The sequence below is a fragment of the Lathyrus oleraceus genome, chromosome 1 (genome assembly GCF_024323335.1).
Source record: "Lathyrus oleraceus cultivar Zhongwan6 chromosome 1, CAAS_Psat_ZW6_1.0, whole genome shotgun sequence".
Taxonomy (NCBI): Eukaryota; Viridiplantae; Streptophyta; class Magnoliopsida; order Fabales; family Fabaceae; genus Lathyrus; species Lathyrus oleraceus.
In genome coordinates this window covers 383,152,685-383,174,231 of record NC_066579.1, presented here as the reverse complement: position 1 = coordinate 383,174,231, position 21,547 = coordinate 383,152,685, and the positions used below count along the sequence as shown (strand labels likewise).

Here is a 21,547-nt window from a genome sequence, read left to right as displayed (position 1 = left end):
GTTGCAAACGCGTAAATTCTTCAATCCTTATTCGAAGAGGAGAGATAGGGTGATTCATTCAAAGTAGTATTGTTGTAGATAGATACATATTTCGCATTACTATTAAGCTTTAGTTCTTGTGTATTATTTTATTCGAACCGTTGGAAAATTGTATCTGCTGATTCGCTTGTGTTTGAGCTGTTTTATCCGACTTCGGAGAAACCTTTTTCTTAAAGCAAATCCTCTTGTCCTTCAAGGGGCATACTTTGCTTGAGGACAAGCAAGAATCTAGTTGGGGAGAGTTGTTAGATGCCCAAAAGTGTTTATTTGAGCTATCAAATGTGGGCATCTTTCACTCCATTTCCTTGCTAAAGTGTTCAAAACCACCTTTGTTTTGGATGAAATGCAATTCAATGATAAGCGATCTTGGTACCTTTGATTTGTGTGTTATTGTGCAGGAAGTAGGCATGAAATAATAGAAAGTGAAGACACAAGAAATTTGGCAAAGGGATCAAATAAAACAAGCATTCATCAGCTTGCTCGCTAGGCGAGGGCTGTGGCGAAGCACTCGCTAGGCGAGCGTCCAGCGAAAGCCAAGCGAAAAGCCCCAGGATTTTACAGTGGCAAACATGACCACACTCACTAGGCGAGCTTCCAGCGAGGTGTGTGGCGAACACGTCCAGACTTGGTGAAAAGCGCAGCCAGCACTCACTCGCTAGGCGAGCCCTTAGCGAGCTCCCAGCGAGCATTCCAGTAGCAAAACCTCTCAACCTCGCTGGGGCGAAGGTTGAAGCGTGTCCTTCGCTAGGCGAAGGTTTTGTTCACTAAGCGAACATGACAGTCTGGGAAAGGCTGTTTCTCTGGGCGCAGGTGCCTCAGGTGCCTCATTTAGGGGCTCGCTAGGCGAGCCATTCTGCTCGCCTAGCGAGCATGACAGCCCAGTAGCTGCTCCTATAAGTAGCAAGTGCCACTTTTTGGAGCCATACCTTGTTTTTCCATACTTTTGTACTTTTTCCAGATATTTTTACAGCATTGTTCCAAGGATCTTTTGTGACCTAAAAACCATTTCTCTTCATCTCTTAACCATTTTTCACAAAAAGAAGGTGGATTCCCATCCAATCTCGATTATTCGACTCGGATGTTGATCAACCTTCTTCCGAAACTTGTTGACCAAGCTACCATGAAAATGAGTAACTAAGTCCTCCATTTTGTCAAGGTTAGACGTAGATGATCATTAGCTTTGTGTGTAAATGTAAGGATCTTCATTTGTAAACTCTTTAATGGTGAATATATGGTGAAAACTTTGTTCTTATTGAAAACTCTTTGTGTTGGTTTATGATCGAGAGGTGTTTACCAACTCTTAACCTAGATTTTCATCCAATCTTGTTTGTTAGCTAGAGATAGTAATGAATGATTTTGTTCACCATAAGGTTGAACCAAAAATTTGTCATTTTGATAGATTGTGTTAAAGATAAACAATGGATCAAAATGGGAAAACTCACAATGTGTGTTAGAGATAAATACATTGGGAGGACTTTGTGAAATAATTTATCATCTAAAGGAGTTTATAAGTTTTGTTGATCGAACATATACATGCAAAGTGATCGTCGAACCCTAACTTTGGCAATATTTCTCAAATATTCAAACCAAAACTTTTACCGCATTTTATTACACTTTTATGCAAGATACCGTGACAAATACCAAAACCCCATTGTTACCTTAAGCAAAGAATTAAAACAACTGTCGAAAGACGGTGATATCTCACAATCCCTGTGGATACGATAACAAAAATCCGACACTTAAAATTACATTTAACAGTCAGCTCATCAGAAGATACTAGAGGAACAAGCTAGGTTAGATCATGCTCATGATGTGTTGTCTAGATGTTATCGTATTGTAAAAACCACGTAGACAAACATTAATAGAGGTATCTTTCCTAATAGTTCTGGGGTAAGGAAGGTTCTAGATACCATATGCCATTATGATCGAGACACTGATATACCAGAGACATGGAGGTTCTAGATGCCATTATGATCGAGACACTAATATACCGGAGACAGCGTCAAGGACGGGGGTAGAAGAGTCTAAGAAACTCTAGTCCGACATACCCTGTAGTTGATAGTATTTGTAATTTAAATTTATATTCGATTTTTTTTTTTTACATATTTCAACTTCTTTGTATATTTCGACTTTATTTTATATGATGATAATTTCAACAGTTTCCACAAACTTAACCAATGTTTGAGGCTGCATTTGCGGCAGAAATAAACACATCCCAACGATATTTCAACGTGAAAATAAAGTTGGTCGTTGAAGCTTCAATGTAAGCATACATTTTTGGGTTTGATTGGAAATGCTCAACTCACAAGACATAAGAATAACCAAAGATAACAATTGAACAGATTCTAAATCAATACGCATAAAACAAGAGTATCTAAATCTACATGCCAATTTTTTACTCAAATTTTGTATCTTCACAATATGTAATGATTACAGATCTTTTGCTCCTCTACCCACTTTTTTGGTATTATCTGTATCATGGGCACAAGACATTCGAAGATACAATACAAATGGGAAGATGAATAAATTTAGGGCAATGAATACTCAGAATTTACAGGCCTCTTTCTCTAGCCTAAAATTATAAAATGAGGCACCAAAGAAAAGAGGCCAATCTAACTGTATTACAGCAGAATGGGAACATATCAAAACATAAATATCATTGAGGTGATGGCGGCCTAAATTAAATATTTGATATAGTACTCTGCACATACCCTCCCCACAATTAACTACTTTACTCCTTCATTATCAATCCAAACAATTAAGTGAGAAAGAACTTGAATATGTCGCTCAATGAGACGATGCCTTCTAAGCGCTTGCTGCCAGCTTCCACAATAACAATCCTCCTCACACCTGAATCCAATATTTTACAGCACTATTTTCAGCATGACAATCCTTGAAATATAGTCAATGGATATCGAAAAAAACTTCTCTACCCTCCATATTCAATGAAAATTAAAAGAAAGAAGCCAACCTGGATTTGCCAAACGCTCAATCACTTTATGGAGTGAATCAGAACGCAAACACATTTGACATCTTTGACTTCTAGGCTCGTAGGGATTACACACATCCTGGCCCAACTGTAAAGCCTGGACAATACAGCAAACAAGAGATACTATGATGTCAAGAAAAAATCAATAAAAGAGAAACTAGGGCCTCCATATAAATAGACAAAGTATGCAACCTTAGCTTAGACTGCAGACTGATAATGACACTAACATTAACAGTTCAAAGTGAAATCTTGCTTTTTTTTCACGTGATCAAGATGAAGACGTTATCATGGTTAATCTTCTCTCAAGGAGTAATTCATGGCGGCTAGGACTCATTACATGCACTAAAGCTCTCAATTTACCACTAACAAAGCTCTCAATTCATAAGATAATACGTCACTGGAAGTTCACAAAGCTTCAGCAGGAAAATACAGGACAATGAGGAAGTAAACTCTTCACTCGGAGCATACATATTTCCATTATGTGCAGAGTAAGTCACAGGTACACACTAACTTTCAAATTTCAATATAATTTATATTTATAATTTATATAAATAAGAATTCAACTAAGAATCAATAACTAATATATTGGAAGAAAAAGAAACAGTTAAGCTTTTTTATATAATCATCAACATTAGCTCTACTACTCATCAATGTTTGTTTAGAGCCGCCAAGATATCAATTAACAACTAGATTTATGAAACAGCCAATTTGTTATAATATCATTAAGGCAAAGAACTGAATTATTTCAAGAATAAACGAAAGTTTATACTTCAACAAGACCCAAGACACTAAATCAAAGCATCTTTTTCTAGTTTAGCCTATGGTGTATGATGCGAAATGAACATGATTTAAAAAAAGAAAATTTATTATAGAATGCTGAACAAAAATCTATCTATTCCCTAGATCATCCTACAGTGTGTTCCCTAGCTCGGCAAGCAAACTGCTTAATATGGAAAGGATGAAATCAGGACATACCAAAAATTGTATTTTAATTTTCAAAATACAGAAGTTTGTTTGTATGCAAAAATGAAATACAGACATACCTGTTGAACAGTCATTTCATCAAGATTGATATGTGTATATGCCCTGTCCTTTGCCAAAGCCATTATATCACTATAAATAAATGGTGGGGAGTAAAAGTGAGAAGCTTTCACAAGCCATTGCAAAGAAAGAAATGCTAGGACAATTTAAAGCTTCAACCATAAATTGACTTTACAGTGTCTCAAACAAGACATAATGAAGTATATTAGGTTTCTATATTAGGCCTAATACATTCTTATAAAACTGGTTAATAAATTGAAGTGTGTTACTTGTTATAAACTCTTTCAAACTCTTATATCTTTTCAATATAGGGTTTGGGTTTCTCCTAACACACCCTCTCATGCCTAGAAGTATTGGACTTGGTGTGTGGATAATATGGTAGATGACTCGAATCGATGGGCTTTGATACCATATTAGAATGTTGGTTTTACCATGTTGAAGTTATATGTTTTAGATAAAAAGATGAAAAGTGGGAGCATGAATATTATTGATAATAGCTTGATGCTAACATGATACAGAAGAACAGACGGTAATCCCTATATATCAAATATATAGTTAACTAATATTTGATCCTAAGAAATAAGTTAAGACACTAATATTTTCTTACATTCGAACAACCCATTAAACTAAAGTTTACTAAGCCTTAAGCTTGTTACAAATATACCCTTTGAAAAAGAAAATATAGCACGTGGCATAATCAGACCCAAAAAGATATCTTGGATTAATCTATCGAGGAATGCCATAACAACCAGTCAATGATATCACAATTCAAACCAAACCAATGAGAAATGCTTAATCACTTAACCACAACGATATTGGGCTAATGCTAACTCCGACAGCAAAAGCTCAAAATTTAAGGTGTCACAATTTCTAACAAACTGAAATTGGAACTATAAAAACTTCTAAACAGGCTTAAACAGTATTGAGCTAGCATTCATTTTGACGACTGAGACACTAATTGGAATGGATTATGGTAACACAACTTCAATCTAAACAAAATATGCAGTGGTTTCTGACCAAGGACATCAAATACATGAGGCATGCAAACAAAAAAGATGTGGTAACAGACCAAAGATACTCACGAACACTGGCAAATGCAAACACTACACAAGAACACAACCAAGAGCGAGTAAAACACTAAAACACAAGATGGTAAGCCACCATAAACTAAATAGAACAGTAGAAAAGTAAGAAACAAAATATGCAGTGGTTTCTGACTAAACACAGCAAATACTTGAGGCGTGCAAACAAAAAAGATGTGGTTGGATAAAGAATTTGGGGTTTGTAGATTGGCATATTATGATCTCCATGGTGGCGGTTATGCTGAATAAGGATGCTGGAAAATTTTCAATGACGGAGTTTGGTGGTCGGTAACACTGCAATAGGACAGTAGAAAAGTACTTGAGGCATGCAAACAAAGATGTGGTTGGATAAAGAATTTGGGGATTGTAGATTGGCATATTATGATCTCCATGGTGGTGGTATGCTGAATAAGGTTGCTGGAAAAATTTCGATGACGGAGTTTGGTGGTCGGTAACAGCAATAGCAACAGTGGCTGAGAGACGGGCTTAACGCTTTTGAGACTATATGGTGAAAAAACTATAGAAAAAACAGTTTGAAATAAAGAATGATAACAAAGGATTCCAAATACAAGTATACAAGTATAAGTGATCCCAAATTTTCAGGAATACGGCAGCAGAATAGTTTCAAGACAGGTCAAGGGGGATCGAATCAGACTCTAGATGGCATGTTGAAATTATGTGTTTTAGGTCAAAAGAGGAGAGAAATATAACAACTTAATTATTATTGGTAATAGCTTAATGCTTACTTGATGCAAAAGACTAAACACTAAACCCTATTTACAGGGATGCATAGACTCGATCACATAAATAGAAAAACCAAGAAACAAATCAGATAATAATAATAATAATAAGAAGAAGAAGAAGAAGAAGAATGATAATAATAATAATAATAATAATAAAGTAATATAAGAATTAATCATAATTGGTCTCCCTTGGATTATTCGGTCTTAGGGCCGGATACCGAGTTTTCAAAAAAAAAAATCCTAAGAAATAATCTAAGGTACTCTAAGATTATAAAGTGAGCTAGGAAATAAACTAAGATACTCTAATTATATTATAAAAAGTATAAAAATGATGAAAAAAACACAACAAAACAAACCTCCGACAATATATATCCAGCAATGAGTCATTATCATCAACAATTGGTATTGAACTTGCTTGTGCTGCAAAAGTAAAGGGCCAAAAGTAATGTAAGTTTAGTTATGCTCAAGATCAATGGAAAATTTTCTTTTATATTTTGAGGCTTGAAGCTGAAAATGATATTCCCCATGAAATTCATATTCTCATTCATAAATCACAAATCAACATTCTTCTCAAAGTGGGGCACAGTGCCATCTATCATCAGCCTAATACCTCAAAAGTATAATGGGATACCAATTTCTTCATTCTTTCTCTCTCGCATTTCTTTTTGAAACACTATGTTCAAGGTCAGACAAAAAGTTCACACCTTGAACTAATAAATTCAGGGCTGAAGCAAGAGAAGAGCTTGGTCTCAACACTGCTAGAGGCCGCCGGTTTGATTCTCCGATTTTGGGCACCCATGTGCCCACAGGTATTGCACATATTGGAAGTTGTAGTATAGGCAATGAACTAGAGCAATGCCTAAAATACCTACAAATGCCTGGAAAATCAATTTGGTAAGAATAAAACATCCCTAATAACATTATCAAAAATACTATTAGGCAAGCTTACATTTGAGTATTCCTGACAGTGAAGCAAGATGTAGTAACTGTGGAAAAGAACCATCTTCAAGAGATGAATGGATAATAGGAACTGTTGAAACCTCCTTTTGCAAGATCTTCATGGCAATGTCTTTCAGATTATCATATGGCCCTGCCTGCATAATAAGAGAATATCCAAAAAGAGTGCCAAACATAGTAAGTGAGCTAACAGTACAGTTGGTGAAATAGAAAGGAAACATAGACCCAAAATCACTTCACTTGAGAAGTCTTTAGCTAAATTCATTCAATCATTTCATGGTTGAAAGCACATTTATACAGGCCTAAGCCAAGAGAAGTTTTCAGGAAGATTACTAAAGCAGTTTTTTCATGCCTAGAAAATTAACATTCAAGATCCTTTCCTTACAATTTTTTATACAATCTCCCATTGGTCTGCAAAGTTCCATGCTTTGACTGTCAATAGAAACTTGGCATTCAAAACATTCGTCTAAGTTTCTTCTCAACCCGACATGACCACCATGGCAATAGATGGTCATTGAATGGTAATAGTAACACTTGGCAATTTGAAGTCTTAACACATCATTAATATCTATAACCACTAAAAAACATGGAATGGAATCATTATATTGTTTCTTAAGTTTAGAGAAAAAGGACTCCTTCCTTTTGCATAAGCCACCTGTTAACAGCTTGGTGAGAAGTTACCAAAATATAAATATTTTTCAGATAAAGTGGACAATAATTTAAAAGGACACTCATTTCCCTCAACTCCACAGCCACACATTCCTGCTTTCTAGTATTGACACAATAGGAAGGATCTATGGACTCTCTGGCATAAGTTTCCAGATAGTTTTAAAAACTAGACTGTTAATATTTCTTTTTCATTCCTTTACGCTTGTTGCATACACTATTCCAAATCAAACCTGTTATTCAGAGATAGAAATTTAAAATATCCCGTAGCTATTAGCTATAACTAAATCAAACAGCTCATTATACACTATTAGACACATGCATCATCATATATGTTTTACATACCATAGTCTGCATGTAATAAAAAAAATGTGAGCCTCGTGACATACTAAAACCATACGTACAAAACACTTACGTTAACAAGATGTCTAGAAAATGCAGTTCCCTGTCCATTGTTCTGTCTGTTTAGATATGACTTGCCTTCTTTCCAAGCCGATATGGTATGTGTTTCGAGTTCCTCTTCTGTCAGATTAGACCCACGATTCCCTAACTGAGAAAAGGGCAATGACAATTGACAAGTTTCAACAAAGAAATATGAGTGTTACTGGTAGAAATGTGTACTATTGAAATAATATTTGCTTATATTGTAAAAAGGAACTATTGCTACATATTCCACTAATCCTCAACATCAATGATACTTTGTTAACACAATTCTTTCTTCTAGACAAACAATACAGAAGAAGAAAATATCAACACTGACGATCAAGAGAAGAGCTTATTCATTGACTTGCCTATACAAAGCAATGATGATCTCGGACTTAAGATCTTCTACTAATAGTAAAATGAAAAAATATAACACATACCTCCCTTAAAATTAAGACGAAATCCAAAGCACTAAGAACACCAACAAACTGCCCCTTGCACATGTCCCACAGAGGAGCCATGTATATTCCCTGTAAATCATCCCGGTCAGAAAAATTGCAGAATATTTCCAAGCAATGTATGAAGATGCAGTAACTCTAAATCTGAAAAATCAGAATATGAAGAAAGCAATGATAACTGTTGTGGATGGTGAACCATGGAAGAAATTCAAAAAACCACCGTTTTAAGCCACCATATCCGCCGTAAAACACCATGGTGCTGCCATCCTTCACAAATTGGCCATGGTAGTTATAAAAATTCTGCCACCACCACAATCCGCCATGAACGACACTATTCGACAAAACTTGACTAAAGAAGGGAAAACAGCAACTAAGTTTTATCACACTAAGTGGGGTCGACTACATGGCTCAAACAACGCCGTAATGTTTTATTTTATATCATATCTCTAATGGCTCAAAATTATTCAATATTTTAAAGATCTACCTGCTCATGCAGTATATGGAATGCTTGTTTCACTGGTAAATCAACATCCAACGCAACAACCTGCAGCCAGGAGTCACTAAATCAGTGACTAGTGTGTGGTTGTACATTTGATTATAGCACGTCAGCAACTCAAAGTCAAAAATAAATGGTCAATGGTAAAACATCCAAACCTTGCCTGACTCGGGAAGTAATTCGTAAGCTGTGTGCATAGACAGAAATGCAGAAATACGCTGACGAGAGATCTGTACATCAGTATCTGATATTCTTGGAAGCACCTCACTCAATGTAGCTTCTGTTACCTGAACCTGCTTTATATGCAAGCACTATTACTATACTTAATGCTGGAACAATCAAATTTCAAATGCAAATACAGTACAATTTTAGTACTAGTAGAAATAAATAAATAAAATGCAACAAAACAGTATAACAAGACATTGTAAGTCACCAATGCAACATCAAGCGAGCAAGTTTTTTCTCACAAGTCAAATGAGGTCACAATGCCTTGTCGTGTATCAAATTCAGAGATACACTACTTATCTCTAAGAATGGTTTGATATAAAATTTCCTAGGTCTTCCTCTATCTCTCATATTGGATTACGCTCGTTCTGATCAACCTAAAATTCTTACCATCATTTTTGCAATGGAAGCTACCCAACTTTCTTTCTATTAACTATATTATGTATCCTGTCTAAGACAAATAAGAGGACCAGGAAGAATATACTAATTAATAATTCAATATTACTTGATTCAAAGATCGCAACAAATTTGATCCAAAAAAAAAAAGATCTCAACAAATAGCAACTTTTTTTTATCAAACAAACAAGTCAGGAGTACAACATAGTCAAAAGCCAGCATAAAAATATCAGCCATGTCAAGAATAGCAAACAATGCTGTTGAGGCGTGGCTGACTGTTACCACTTACCACACGGCGAAAATTCTCATTATCCACATCCATGTTACTTCCGGGAGCAATGTCTAAATTTATAACAGGTATGTAGTTAGGATCAGTTGCCAATAAGACAGTGTTGACTATCCCATATTGTCCGTGTACATATGGTTGATGCTCATCATGCCGCCATTCCCCATCAACAAAAAACTTGTACTGCGTTGAACAATTACATGTTAAGTATAAGTATCTGGCTGTCAATAATAAAGACCAAATTTCTGCAAAAGCATTTTTTATCATTTTCACCTATGCATATCATAATCAGTATTAGAATTAGAGTTTGGTCTAACTCATCCCTACAAAACTGACTTGTAAGGTGAGGATGTCAGTCTATATAAAATCTTTCCAAACTCTATCTCTAACCAATGTGGGACTTTGAGATTTTCACAATAATCAGAAACTTGTAATCTCAAACATGAGGAGTATTTACCGTTCAAACTTGAATAACACTCATTGAGAAGACAAAAAAACACTTCAAATCAAAACGGAGTCTTAAAAAGCTAAAGCTTGAAAGTTGAAACAGGAATTAGGATTTTAAACATCTGTAAATAACCTCGAGATATGTGGTCAACTGCAGGGCAATTGTGGGTTTGCAAAACGAAATTTCATTATACAATGCCTACGATGCATTTTGCAGGCTACCGGCGCCCAGCAGCAGGTGAATAGTTGTGGCTGCAAATTGTAGAAAAAATTATGTTGAATAGAGAGCTGTTGCATCCACAATTAGGGCAAGGGTTTGAAACTTCCTATTTATCCGTTGTTATATTCATTCATCTTTTTTTAAGTTTTTTTGGTCTCTGTTTTATTAGTACAAGTGTGACCGTGCATCTTCCTCCCACTCACATTCACAAAGATTCTCAAACGTCTTTGTTAAACACACAAAGCCACACCACCTCTTCTCCTTTTATTTGTTCTCTGCGGAAACACCTAGGAACGACTGTGTTTTTCAGTTTCAGATGACAAAGACCGTTCTTTCCGGCAAAGGTTATGGAGACAAAGACTAAAGGCTGCGCCTTAAACGTATGATGTCATTTTGATTACTTTAATTAATAGTTGGGTTGTGACTTTAATGTTAGTGACAAATAACAAGAGTTATTGTATTATTGGGATTATTGATTACTCCATTTATTTGATAAATTGTGCTATTTTTGAGAATATGTATACTATTGGGATTTATCCAGAGTAGTCATTCCCAAATAGCAGGGCAGAGCGGCCGACCCCAAAAGTGGGATAGCTTGATAGCGTATAGCGGGATGACCGCTCTATGATCATTTTTTGGACAACTTACGTATAATAGTTATAAACATATGTTTAATGTAAAATTAAAGAAATAACTCAACTCATAATATATTCATCAAAGCACACATGACTCTTAAAGTGCATAACCGACTACGAAGAAAGGTTGAGGTTGAGTCTCAACTCAAATTTGATTGAAAAACCCAAAACTATCCTTAAAACTTTGTAGACGTAAGGGGTAATTTTGGTTTTTCAGGGGGAAAGGACAGCGGGCCAGAAACCGCTCTGCTCTACTATCCCGCTATTTGCCCTATAGCGACCGCTATGACCTATATTGTATACGATATGGCCTCAAAATGAATTTATAATTGGGAAACATCCCTAAACTTACAATTTGGTTTTGTAAGGGTTGAGTTAGGTCCAGCCTAAATTCAAAAATGGCATCATGGTCTATCCAATATTATTATATTATGGGCAACCCACTATCGAGACACCCGGATCAAGCTCCACAGGTTCAGCCCCGGGAGGAAGGGGATGTGCTAAGAGTCCTACATTTGATGAGGTATGGCCTAAAAATGAATTGATAAGTGGGAGGCATTCCTAATCGGTTTTTTAATACTTGAGTTAGGTCTAATCCAAATTCTAAGAGCAGTTTAGGGTCATGCAGCTGCTGAGACCAACAACATAGACCTCTTCCCGTTGCACTTCCATAACAACCACACTTCACATAAAACTATAAATGATATTTTTTTTGCTATTTATACAAATAAAAAGCAAAGTTGGTGCCATTATCATAAACTCACCTGATGGTAACCAGGGGGCAATCTATAAATAACTTGAAACACTGTCGGGCAACCTTCCACCGGAGACATTGGCAAAAGTTCAGACCATCTTCCAAAGAAAATTTATGATTTTGCATTAGAGAGAAGCCAAAGTAAACTAGAGCATTATATTTTATAAATTAAGTGCATGTTTATATGTTTAGGCAAAACGTGATCTCTGATCAAACCCGTCACGATTCTAAACATGCACTAAGATGTTGATGAAGCATCAATCAATAAAACACACACCTTGTGAAAGAACCACTGAGAAAAACACTCCTTCCACCATATGGCCACACAAACCGCATGGGAATCATCACAGTCCCCACAACACTACCCACACCTCTTACAGGATCCATGATCTAACCAAAAATTCCACCTCCAATTCAGATTACTACACACTCACAATACCTTACAATCACCACACTTCATCAGAGTATTACAGCTTGTTCACTTTGCACCAACTCAATGCACTATGAAGCCCAAAACAACACAAGTAGTAACAACAAGAAGAAGAAAAAATAGTCCATCCCAAATAAAAAATCCACTGAGAACAAAAAAAAAACAGAAAGGAAAAACTCAGATTTTGATGTTTTATTCGAATTAAAAAAAATCATAAATAGAAATTACCCATTTTACACCGCAACATAAATAAAAAAAGTACCAATTAAATTTGCACGAACAAAACCCTAACCCTATATAAATATATAAAAGAAAATACGCAAATTCAACCTTGAAGAGCCGCGAATTTGAAAATATAATCTGGAAAAACCAAAGGCTGGAGAAGAAAAACAGAAAAAATCGGATTCGTGTTGAGAAATGAGAAGGAATGAATAGTTGAAGAAAAACGAGAGAGATTTGTTCCTCAAATGGGTTAAACAGAAAATAAAACACGAACAAGAAATGTAGTAATTAAAAATAAAAGAATTTAATTAAAATAAAATGGAACAGAGTCAATGAAGTATTATTATTATTATTATTATAATTATGATTATGAATGATAAAAGCGGATGTGGGGATGTGCACGTGCGGTTGTGCTGTTTGATTTGATTGTGAAACGCAGGAAACATACTTACGGAGCAATCCGCTGCGGATGCCGCTATGTGTGTTTATAACACTTATATTTTTTATTATATTAAAATGAGATTATTAGAAAATTTAAAATTAATTATTAAGAAAATTTTAATAAATTGATTTATTACGATAGATTCATAAACTATAAAAAAAATTATTAAAATGAAGACAAAAGCCCCCAAAAAAAAAATTACACTAAGATTAATTGGTTATCATCTCATCAAATCACTTTCAATATGATTAATAAAAGGAGGACACACATCAAAGAATAAAATTCTTCTTGAAGATCAATTGCATTATTTGTTAAAGCATTCGCATAAGAATGTGCTTCTTTATATAAATGCTTTAAAAGAAATTTCTTATCTTGTGAGAGAAATGGTTTGATATTGGTGATGAGACACGTCTAAATATCATTACAATAATTTTTGGAATAAAATTGCTAGTGTGGAGTCAATATTGATTTCAATATCCTTAAATCTTATCTTGGTAGAAGTTTCGGTCATTCATAAACTCTCCATAATTTTGCAACATACTTATTACAAATTTCAATTCTCTTTGAGAAAGCTCCTACCATTCCCCAAATATCCTTTGTTAAGGTCTCCACAACTTGCATTGCCTTTAACTTCCTTAGCCCCATCGGTATTCAACTTAACCCATCCTAAAGGAGGATACTTCTATCGAACTAGTTGAACTTCTCTTTGACGATACAAAATGATTTTTGAAGCCAATTTTGCACTTTCATGGTAACTCACTCACCATCCTTCTTATATGCATCTCCGGGCAATATGACTGATTAAAGTTATCATCATAAATCTCTTTGTTGTGTCATCTCTAGAGGCTATGGGAGGATGTGGCCCAAAATACCTTTCAATTTTCATATTCATTCCAACTTGTGTTACTACTCATATTCATCTTGATCCAATGATCCAAATTTTATATAAAAATCCAACTCTCATATTAGTGTGGATAGTGGACAACAAAAAAGGCAAAACCTTAGGACAATCCTTAAGCACATGAAGAGTATCTTCCTCCACATCCTGACAAATGGTGCACAATGCACTCCCGATTCCAATGCAGTTCTTCTTCTAGTTAGTAAGCAAATCATCATAACATGAAAGCCACGTGAAGCGTCTAATTCTCTTAGGGGCTTGGAGTTTCCAAATTTTCATCCAATTACTGTCTCCATGAACATGTTCTTGTCCTACAATAACACGACACATACCTCCAAGAGTGTAATTCTTGTTCATCTCTGCTAACTTTATTATTGAATCAAAACCCACAACATTACAAAAAGGGAGACTACCCACTATTCTACTTAATAACTCATCTGGTAGCCTCTTATTCAGCAGTTTCCAGTTCCAGTTGTATTCCCCATCAACAAGCTTTGAGACCTTAGCGTTCGTGATCATATTTGGAATTTAAAGATTTAGATCAATGATTTTGATACTCGGTGCAATCCAGCTTGTTCTTCATGCGTCCACATACTCATCATTACCAATATTCCATAAGCAAGTGTCATCTACCATTGGCCAAAGCTTCACAAGGTTTTCCAAAAACTCGAGTCTGTAGGTGTTAGCAGAGATTTCGACGCCAAGGTTGGATTGGGTATGATAGGGCAAAAGAAATATTTTAAGATATTTTGACTTTGACATGAAGTATGTTTGGGAGATCCTGTCGAAGGGAAATGTTGGTTTTAAGACTTAGAAATATTTTTGAGTTTAGACCGCAATTTCGACATAAGCAATACTGAGATTGTGTTCGATGAAAGGTTTTGAATTTTGAATAAGGATGATAATTGTCTTTTGTCCTTATCCATTTATCTAAAATGACTCATGTAAAGCTACGGCGAAGTGAAGGCATGCAAGCGAAACGTGTCATCTTCTGGAGAAAAGACCATTGATAACGGTTATTTTTGACTTAGTATAAATAGGGGTCTTGGTGTATATGATTTCCGTATGTTCAATCATTGTACAAATACTCACAAATTACTCTAAGTATCTAAGTGTGTTTGAGAAACGAGATTGTTGAGAATGTATGTATGAATCACCACATCTTTATTTCAATTAAAGGCATTCGTTGTTTATGAATTATTCTTTCTTATTGCAATTTACTTTTAAGTTCTTTTATTGCAATTCCTTTGCAAATTCTGCATTCTATTTTTAAACTTTAAACAACAATCTCAAATCATGAGCATTGTCGAAGTGTTCATAGACTTTCAAATATAATTTAACAATAGCACATGTCATAGGATTCACTGGATGATCCTGTAAAGTAAACCATTTTTGGAGACCAGAGATTGTTTACCAATTTTCGCAGTAAAAATATTGGCACGCCCAGTGGGACCGTGCTATTGTTAAAACATTTTTTCTGTTTAGAATTTTTTGTATATGTTCTTCATTTTACTATCCCTCTAACTTCGTTGCATGAGATTAAGAAGTGGTAAAATAGCCACAAACAACGAGGAAAGACTAGGGAGAGGATACATAACAAGGATGGTGAATCAAAATCCACCAAATAATAATGGAGAACCACCAAATTTCATCTTCGACAGGGGGAACTATGGTTGTAGGCTTTGTATATGAACATGTACCATCCACGGCAAGTACGACGCCTGTGTAGTCGATTGCTTAAAGTGGACCAATTTTATCTTATGTAGGGATGCAGGGTCCACCAGTGACCCCCCGCCCCCCTCCCCTCCAGTGAGGAATAACTTATTCAGGCCTCATATGTTTGGATCCTCAATGCCTTTAAATGATCGCAAATAACCTTATGGCATGCCAACTTCGACGATGACGAGTTTACACAATACAACATCAACATTTATAGAACCGATGGTGAACGCGACTTCACCTCTATAAGGATTCGGTTCAGTCATTAATAACATGGTTAGAATAAGTCAACCATTATGGATGAGATTTCCCATCCAAACATCCAATCTTACCAACAATTTTACGGTAGTAATAAGGCAGTAGATGGACGAAAGTAACCATGAAATGGTCCAAATGTTGGCTAACCAAATGAATACAATATTTAACTCTTTGATCCAAAACACTACCCAAACGAACCAACAGATGGCAGCATAAATGACGCGTATTGTTGACTTCTTTGGTGTTCCACAACCTCCTCGACATCCCAAGAGGGAGTGGATGATAGAAAATCAGGGGATAACCTTCGAAGAAGACCCCACAATTAACCAAGCCAACAAAACCAAAGAAATGTACCCCCAGGCGAACATGGTAAATCAGGGAGTAGGAGTCGAACCCTTAGGTCCTGAGCCACAAATACCAAGGGAGAGAGAACCAAGGGTATTAATGGTTAATAGGAACCAAGATGTTGACAAAGTCATACATCATATTCGACGTGATGATATGACGGCGGATAATAAGCTAGCAGTCATGGTCGAGCCATGGTCGAAAGAATCATGGCATGAAATGGGGTGAATGTTGGCCCTCATATGGCAAATTACACATCACAATTGTCTGAATATATTCTGCAATCAGAATTTCCCCCTGGGTGGAAAGTTCCTAAGTTTACTAAGTTTTCTGGGGACACTAATGAATCCACTATCAAACATGTGGCTAGGTACCTAGTAGAAGCGGGGGAAATTGCTAATAACGAGAATCTAAGGATAAAATACTTCCCAAGTGTCGCATCACGCGAAAAACCGGCGGGAAAACAAGAACAACAGAGTCGCCACCGTGCGTTATTTATCCCAAAAGAGGGAAAGGAAACGCTCGAAGTAAACCTGGAAAAAGCATGGTCTCGCGACCAAAGAGAATGGGATCGGGAGTCGGTTATGCGAAGGGAAGGTATTAGCACCCCTACGCATCCGTCGTACTCGACGGGATCCACGCACAAAAGGAAAGGAAAATGGTTGCTAAAACACTGCTCAAACACACATACACTGGCTGAAAGAGACACAAGAAAACAAAAGAGACTGACTCGGCAGGATATCGTATCCTGGGCCTACTTAGTCTATCAGGCATAGACATCAGAGTCGAAGTAGTTCGGACTGGGGAAACGACACATGCTCGCTAGGATATCGCATCCTATGCATACGTATCTCCTTTGGACGAAGGAGAATCAGAGCATTCGTAGCTCGGCTGACACGCACACAAACAAACACAGGCGAAGGCAAACGTGGAGCCTGAATGCCAATCACTGGACTTACATCAGCATCCGAACCAAAACACACTCAAAAAGGCAAACATGGAGCCCGACTGCCGATCACTGGGCTTACATCGGCATCCGAACCAAAAAACCCACACTGGAACCCGAATGCCACTCAATGGACTTACATCAACTTCCAAGCACACAACAACACACACAAGGGGGGTTGAGACACAAAAGGTTGAAAAAAAGAAAAAAGGGCGCCCGGAGAGATCAGCTCATCTCCTACCTACGTACCTCATCTGGTATGAGGATCAGGGCGACGTAGTTCCCCTACGCAGGGATAAAGGACTAGCCTAACCAGATAACAGAGGGAGACACAACACTAGGGAGACTACGACTCGAGCCTAGATGTTATCATGCAAAATCAACCCTAAGTTAAGGTTTCTAGCTAACTGGCACAGGGAGCCAGCCTATCCTAGTCATGACTTGCACAGGAAGCAAGCCACACACACACTTAACTTGCACAGGAAGCAAGCCAAGCAAAACCTAACTTGCACAGGAAGCAAGTCTAAACTAACCCTAACTTGCACAGGAAGCAAGTCAAACAAACATACAAGTACAGGTAGCACACACTATACACAAGCAAGGGGCTCAAACAAGGTCAGGTTTTAGTCGAGGGGTCATATCAACTTCAACAAACAAACCACTGGAACTGGGTAGTGTTAGCTCTTAACCTTGCCATTGAGGGGCTAAGGTGAAGCAGATGAAAGGTGAGTGAAGATGAGACTTCACAGCTCTTATCCTGGCCTGGGAGAGCTTAAGACAAGAATGTGTGGGTTCAGAAAGTGGGAACCCTTCTACACATTGAAACTGACTCAACTGTACAATTGTACGAGATCTTGGGTTTGTATCTGCAATGCATCAACACAGTGGTGTGAGCAAAGCAGATGACACACAGAATAGCAGGGGATAGATTGCATATCCCTTGTGTCTGCCAATGCCTCTTCACTTAGGAGGTCTTTGACTCTGTACAAGGACAAATGTAAACAGTCACAAACATTGCCTCTTAAGGAGGACTTCAGACAGTTGCCTGGCCAAGTAACAGGCCAGGTCTTCCAGACTACATGAAGATGAGAAATATACCTCAATGCAAATTGCTATTAAAGCAAAGCAAAGCAAGTTCAAAGAACTAAGCAACTAATGGTACTTGAAATAGTCAAACAGATCAGTACACAATTCAAAAGCTAAAGCAAAGGAGGTAGGAATCAACAGTCAATACAATTAACAAATGTGCAAAGCACAATGCTCAAGGCATGTGAGCCAAGCCACCTACAAAACACACAAGTTAGTCAATGATATTTAAGCAAGCTCAATCAAAAAGAAATGGTCTCATTGGTCATTTGTTGGTCAACCTGAAAACATGAACTCAAAGGTGAGTAACAGGACCACTAGGGTCAAAAATGAATGAGAAAGTCAAAACAGCAAGCAATGTCCAATCAAAATCAAATTCAAACATTTAGGAAGCAAACCCAATTGGTTTCATGTTCATATCATGCATCATCATCATTTCATAAGCAAAAGAAGTCAAAGCATGGCAAATGAGAGCTCATAGGAGTCAACAGAAAGACTTGTATCAAAAGCAAACTCAAACATTTTCAAAAATCACCAAATAAATCATGACCAATCCTAACACATAGCATGGTAAGCATGTCAAATTTCATCTCATTTGGACAAGTGGAAGGCAGTCAATGAAAATCAGAAAGTCAAAACAATTTTGAACATGCTCAAGGAAGTCAACCAAACATGCATCAACTTGAAAAATTCATAAATCAGGGATGGCATATGATAAATGAATGGGACTAAAACCATGGAAAAGCTTAGGATGTCTAGTTATCGCATGTAAAATTTCATGTCCATCTAATAAAGTATGAGCATTTCACAAATGAAATGGCAACATGTATCACACAAAGTCAACATTTTGGTCAAACAGGGGAGAAAATCTCAAACAAATGGAAAATGCCAGGAACAATTCCACAAAAAATCACATACAAACTAGACATATAAGAGTAGGTTCATGCAAAAAATCAATCCATTTGGAGGTCAATAGGCATGGCTATAAAAATCAACAAGTTGAACATCAATGGTGTGACACAAATTGTCACACCCTACTTCAAAAATTCACAACTCACAATCCAGATAAGATAAATTCACAAACTCTACATCAAAATAAACATGAATGTGTCTAGTTTGTGCACAAAAATTTTCAGGTCCATAGGATAAGTCATGACTATTTCACAAAGGTTTTGGTAAAGGGTACAAAAAAGGGATACATGTTACAAACCCTAGTACCATTAAAAATCCACTCATCCAAAAAATCAGAAAAAATCATGATAAAAAAGTAGAGATCAAACAGAGCATAGTGCAAAAAATTTCATGAAATTTGGATCACAAATGGATGAGATATGATTTTTGAAAGTTGTTGCATCAAGTTGAAATAAAAATTGAAGAAAAAAAGAATTAAATAAGATTTAATAAGGACCGGATGGCGTTTTTGTAATAATCCAAACCACTTATCAATGCGCAGTCGTTTTGCTCGCTGAAACGAAATAATTTCATTGGTTCATGGCAAACAGTACCATGCACGCACGTGGGACAGAAGGAAATCTGGGCAAGGCAATGTTCTAGGGTTTTATGAAGAACAGCATAACAACATTCATCCCCAAAATCGATTCACACAATTTTTTTCCAGAAATCACAATTGGATATACAAAAATGATCAGCAAGGCATAACTAACATGAATCCAACATTGATTTTCACTAAAACACAACACAACTCATGAATCGAGCAAGAATAGAATTCATCATCAAACTTCATTTCAGCATATCTCCTAAACTACTCAACCAAATCATGTGATTTGAAGCTTAATGTGCTCAGGGACAAGAGATCTACAAAGTGCATACCATGGTTTTGGAAAAGGTGAGAGTCGAAAATTTACCAAGAGTGAAGAGCAGCTGAGATTTTGATGTTGTTTGCTTACAAATGCTCAAAACAGGTGAAGGTCCAAACTCCACAAGGTGAATGGTGAAGTTGGCTTGGCTTGAAACAACTTGAAACAGCTTCAACCACACTTTGCCATTGATGATGCTTTGGAAAAACAGTCGGGCAAATGAGCTTATAGTTGGTGAAACAATGTTGCAATGAGCTCAAGATGCTGTTTGGATGATGAAACAACAAAGGCAAGGTCGAGTTCTCTTGAAGTTTTTTGCAGATTTCTCGAGATGGGGGAAAAATGGATTTTGAGAGCAAGTGATATTTTCTGTGTTTGTGTGGCTGCTAGGGTTTCTTTCAGAGAGAAAATGATGAATATATACTCTGTTCAATGGTACTTAATCAAGGTTCATGAAAAAGTGGAATGGAGTTGGTGAAAAGTGTCCTTTTTGCCAATTTTCAAGCAAGTTGGTAATGGGTGTATGTACTGCACGAAAATGGGCCTTGAACATGTCCAAAATATGATTTCTGAACATATTTGATTGGTAGAATTGGTTGGAAGTGGTTAATTTTGAAACTCATTTTTCAACCTCACTTGAAATTAATTCATGCAAGTCCAAAAATGCCATTTTGATTGGTAATGTTTTGGTGAATGATGGTTGCATATTTGGAAAGAGGGGATCAAATGTGACTTGTTGCAAAAAACCCCACCCAATTTGGCCAAATGGTTTGAGAGATATGGCCTTTTGAAGTTCAAAAATTTCTGAAAATGATTTGATCATAACTTGCCAACCATACATGGGAATTGAGTGTTCTTGGACTTTTTGGAAATGGGAGAACAATATCTTCAACTTTCATGTTGGGCAAAAATTCATTTGAAGCTTGTATCATGATGTAAGTTTGAGGATCAAGACTTTCCATTTTTGGCAGTTAAAAATTACAGGTCACCTGCCATTTTTAGAAACTTTTTGCCTGACTTCAAATTCTTCCATGATGGTGTTTGACATGTTATATGAGGCCTATATGGACATGAATGAACCCTCTCAAACCAAATCCCACCATCAAAATCATAAAATCAAGCCCAGTTGACCAAGGTTGACTTTTTAGGGTTTCTGGTAAACTGTGCATTGACTGATGACTTCTGAACATCCAATCTTTGGCCAAACTACTTCAAAATGGATCCCCAAGGTCGTGTGAACATGTTGGATCAACCCTAGGGCCTTGGCTCAATGAAAATTGCACTTGCTTGCTTGATTGACTGATCTCCTGACCAGTTTGACCTAATTCTTCTGACTGGCTTGCACTTGAGGCAAAGGGACAATGCAATGTTATGCAGTGGACCATGTTATGTTATGACCTAATATGAGAATGTATGTACAAGAAGTAGGTGCAAATTTGAGGTGCTACTGCTGCCCCTATTCAATCAGCTGGGAACCCGAACGGATGATAGCGACGGCTGTCAGACTTTCAGGGTAAACAGGGATTG

The 21,547-nt window shown here is 36.8% G+C and overlaps 1 protein-coding gene across 3 annotated transcripts; it reads right to left on the bottom strand.

The window, feature by feature from the left end:
- Positions 1-2,414: 2,414 nt before the first annotated feature.
- Positions 2,415-12,858, bottom strand: LOC127138450 (sucrose nonfermenting 4-like protein). Of its 3 annotated transcripts, none has more exons than XM_051064905.1 (14): positions 12,618-12,846; positions 12,135-12,432; positions 11,868-11,955; positions 9,805-9,984; positions 9,053-9,190; positions 8,883-8,942; positions 8,381-8,470; positions 7,933-8,067; positions 6,844-6,988; positions 6,599-6,772; positions 6,251-6,314; positions 4,072-4,141; positions 3,011-3,125; positions 2,415-2,889 (listed from the first exon to the last, which is right to left on the bottom strand). In XM_051064905.1, exons 2-14 carry the CDS (start codon positions 12,242-12,244, stop codon positions 2,798-2,800), a joined length of 1,461 nt encoding a protein of 486 aa, XP_050920862.1. In that variant the 5' UTR covers positions 12,245-12,432; positions 12,618-12,846; the 3' UTR covers positions 2,415-2,797. The 3 variants fall into 3 exon arrangements, 2 of the variants coding, with proteins under 2 accessions (XP_050920862.1, XP_050920870.1); XM_051064913.1 differs by having other exon boundaries at positions 9,053-9,187; positions 12,618-12,840; XR_007808782.1 differs by lacking the exons at positions 2,415-2,889; positions 3,011-3,125 and having other exon boundaries at positions 6,505-6,772; positions 12,618-12,858.
- Positions 12,859-21,547: the final 8,689 nt, after the last annotated feature.

Excerpts from the sequence above, each read along its gene's own strand:
- LOC127138450 (XM_051064905.1), bottom strand. The coding sequence starts at position 12,244 with ATGGATCCTGTAAGAGGTGTGGGTAGTGTTGTGGGGACTGTGATGATT. Across the intron at positions 11,956-12,134 it reads CTCAGTGGTTCTTTCACAAG|ATGGTCTGAACTTTTGCCAA; the intron begins GTGTGTGTTTTA and ends TTTCTTTGGAAG. Across the intron at positions 8,068-8,380 it reads TCGTCTTAATTTTAAGGGAG|TTAGGGAATCGTGGGTCTAA; the intron begins GTATGTGTTATA and ends CCCTTTTCTCAG.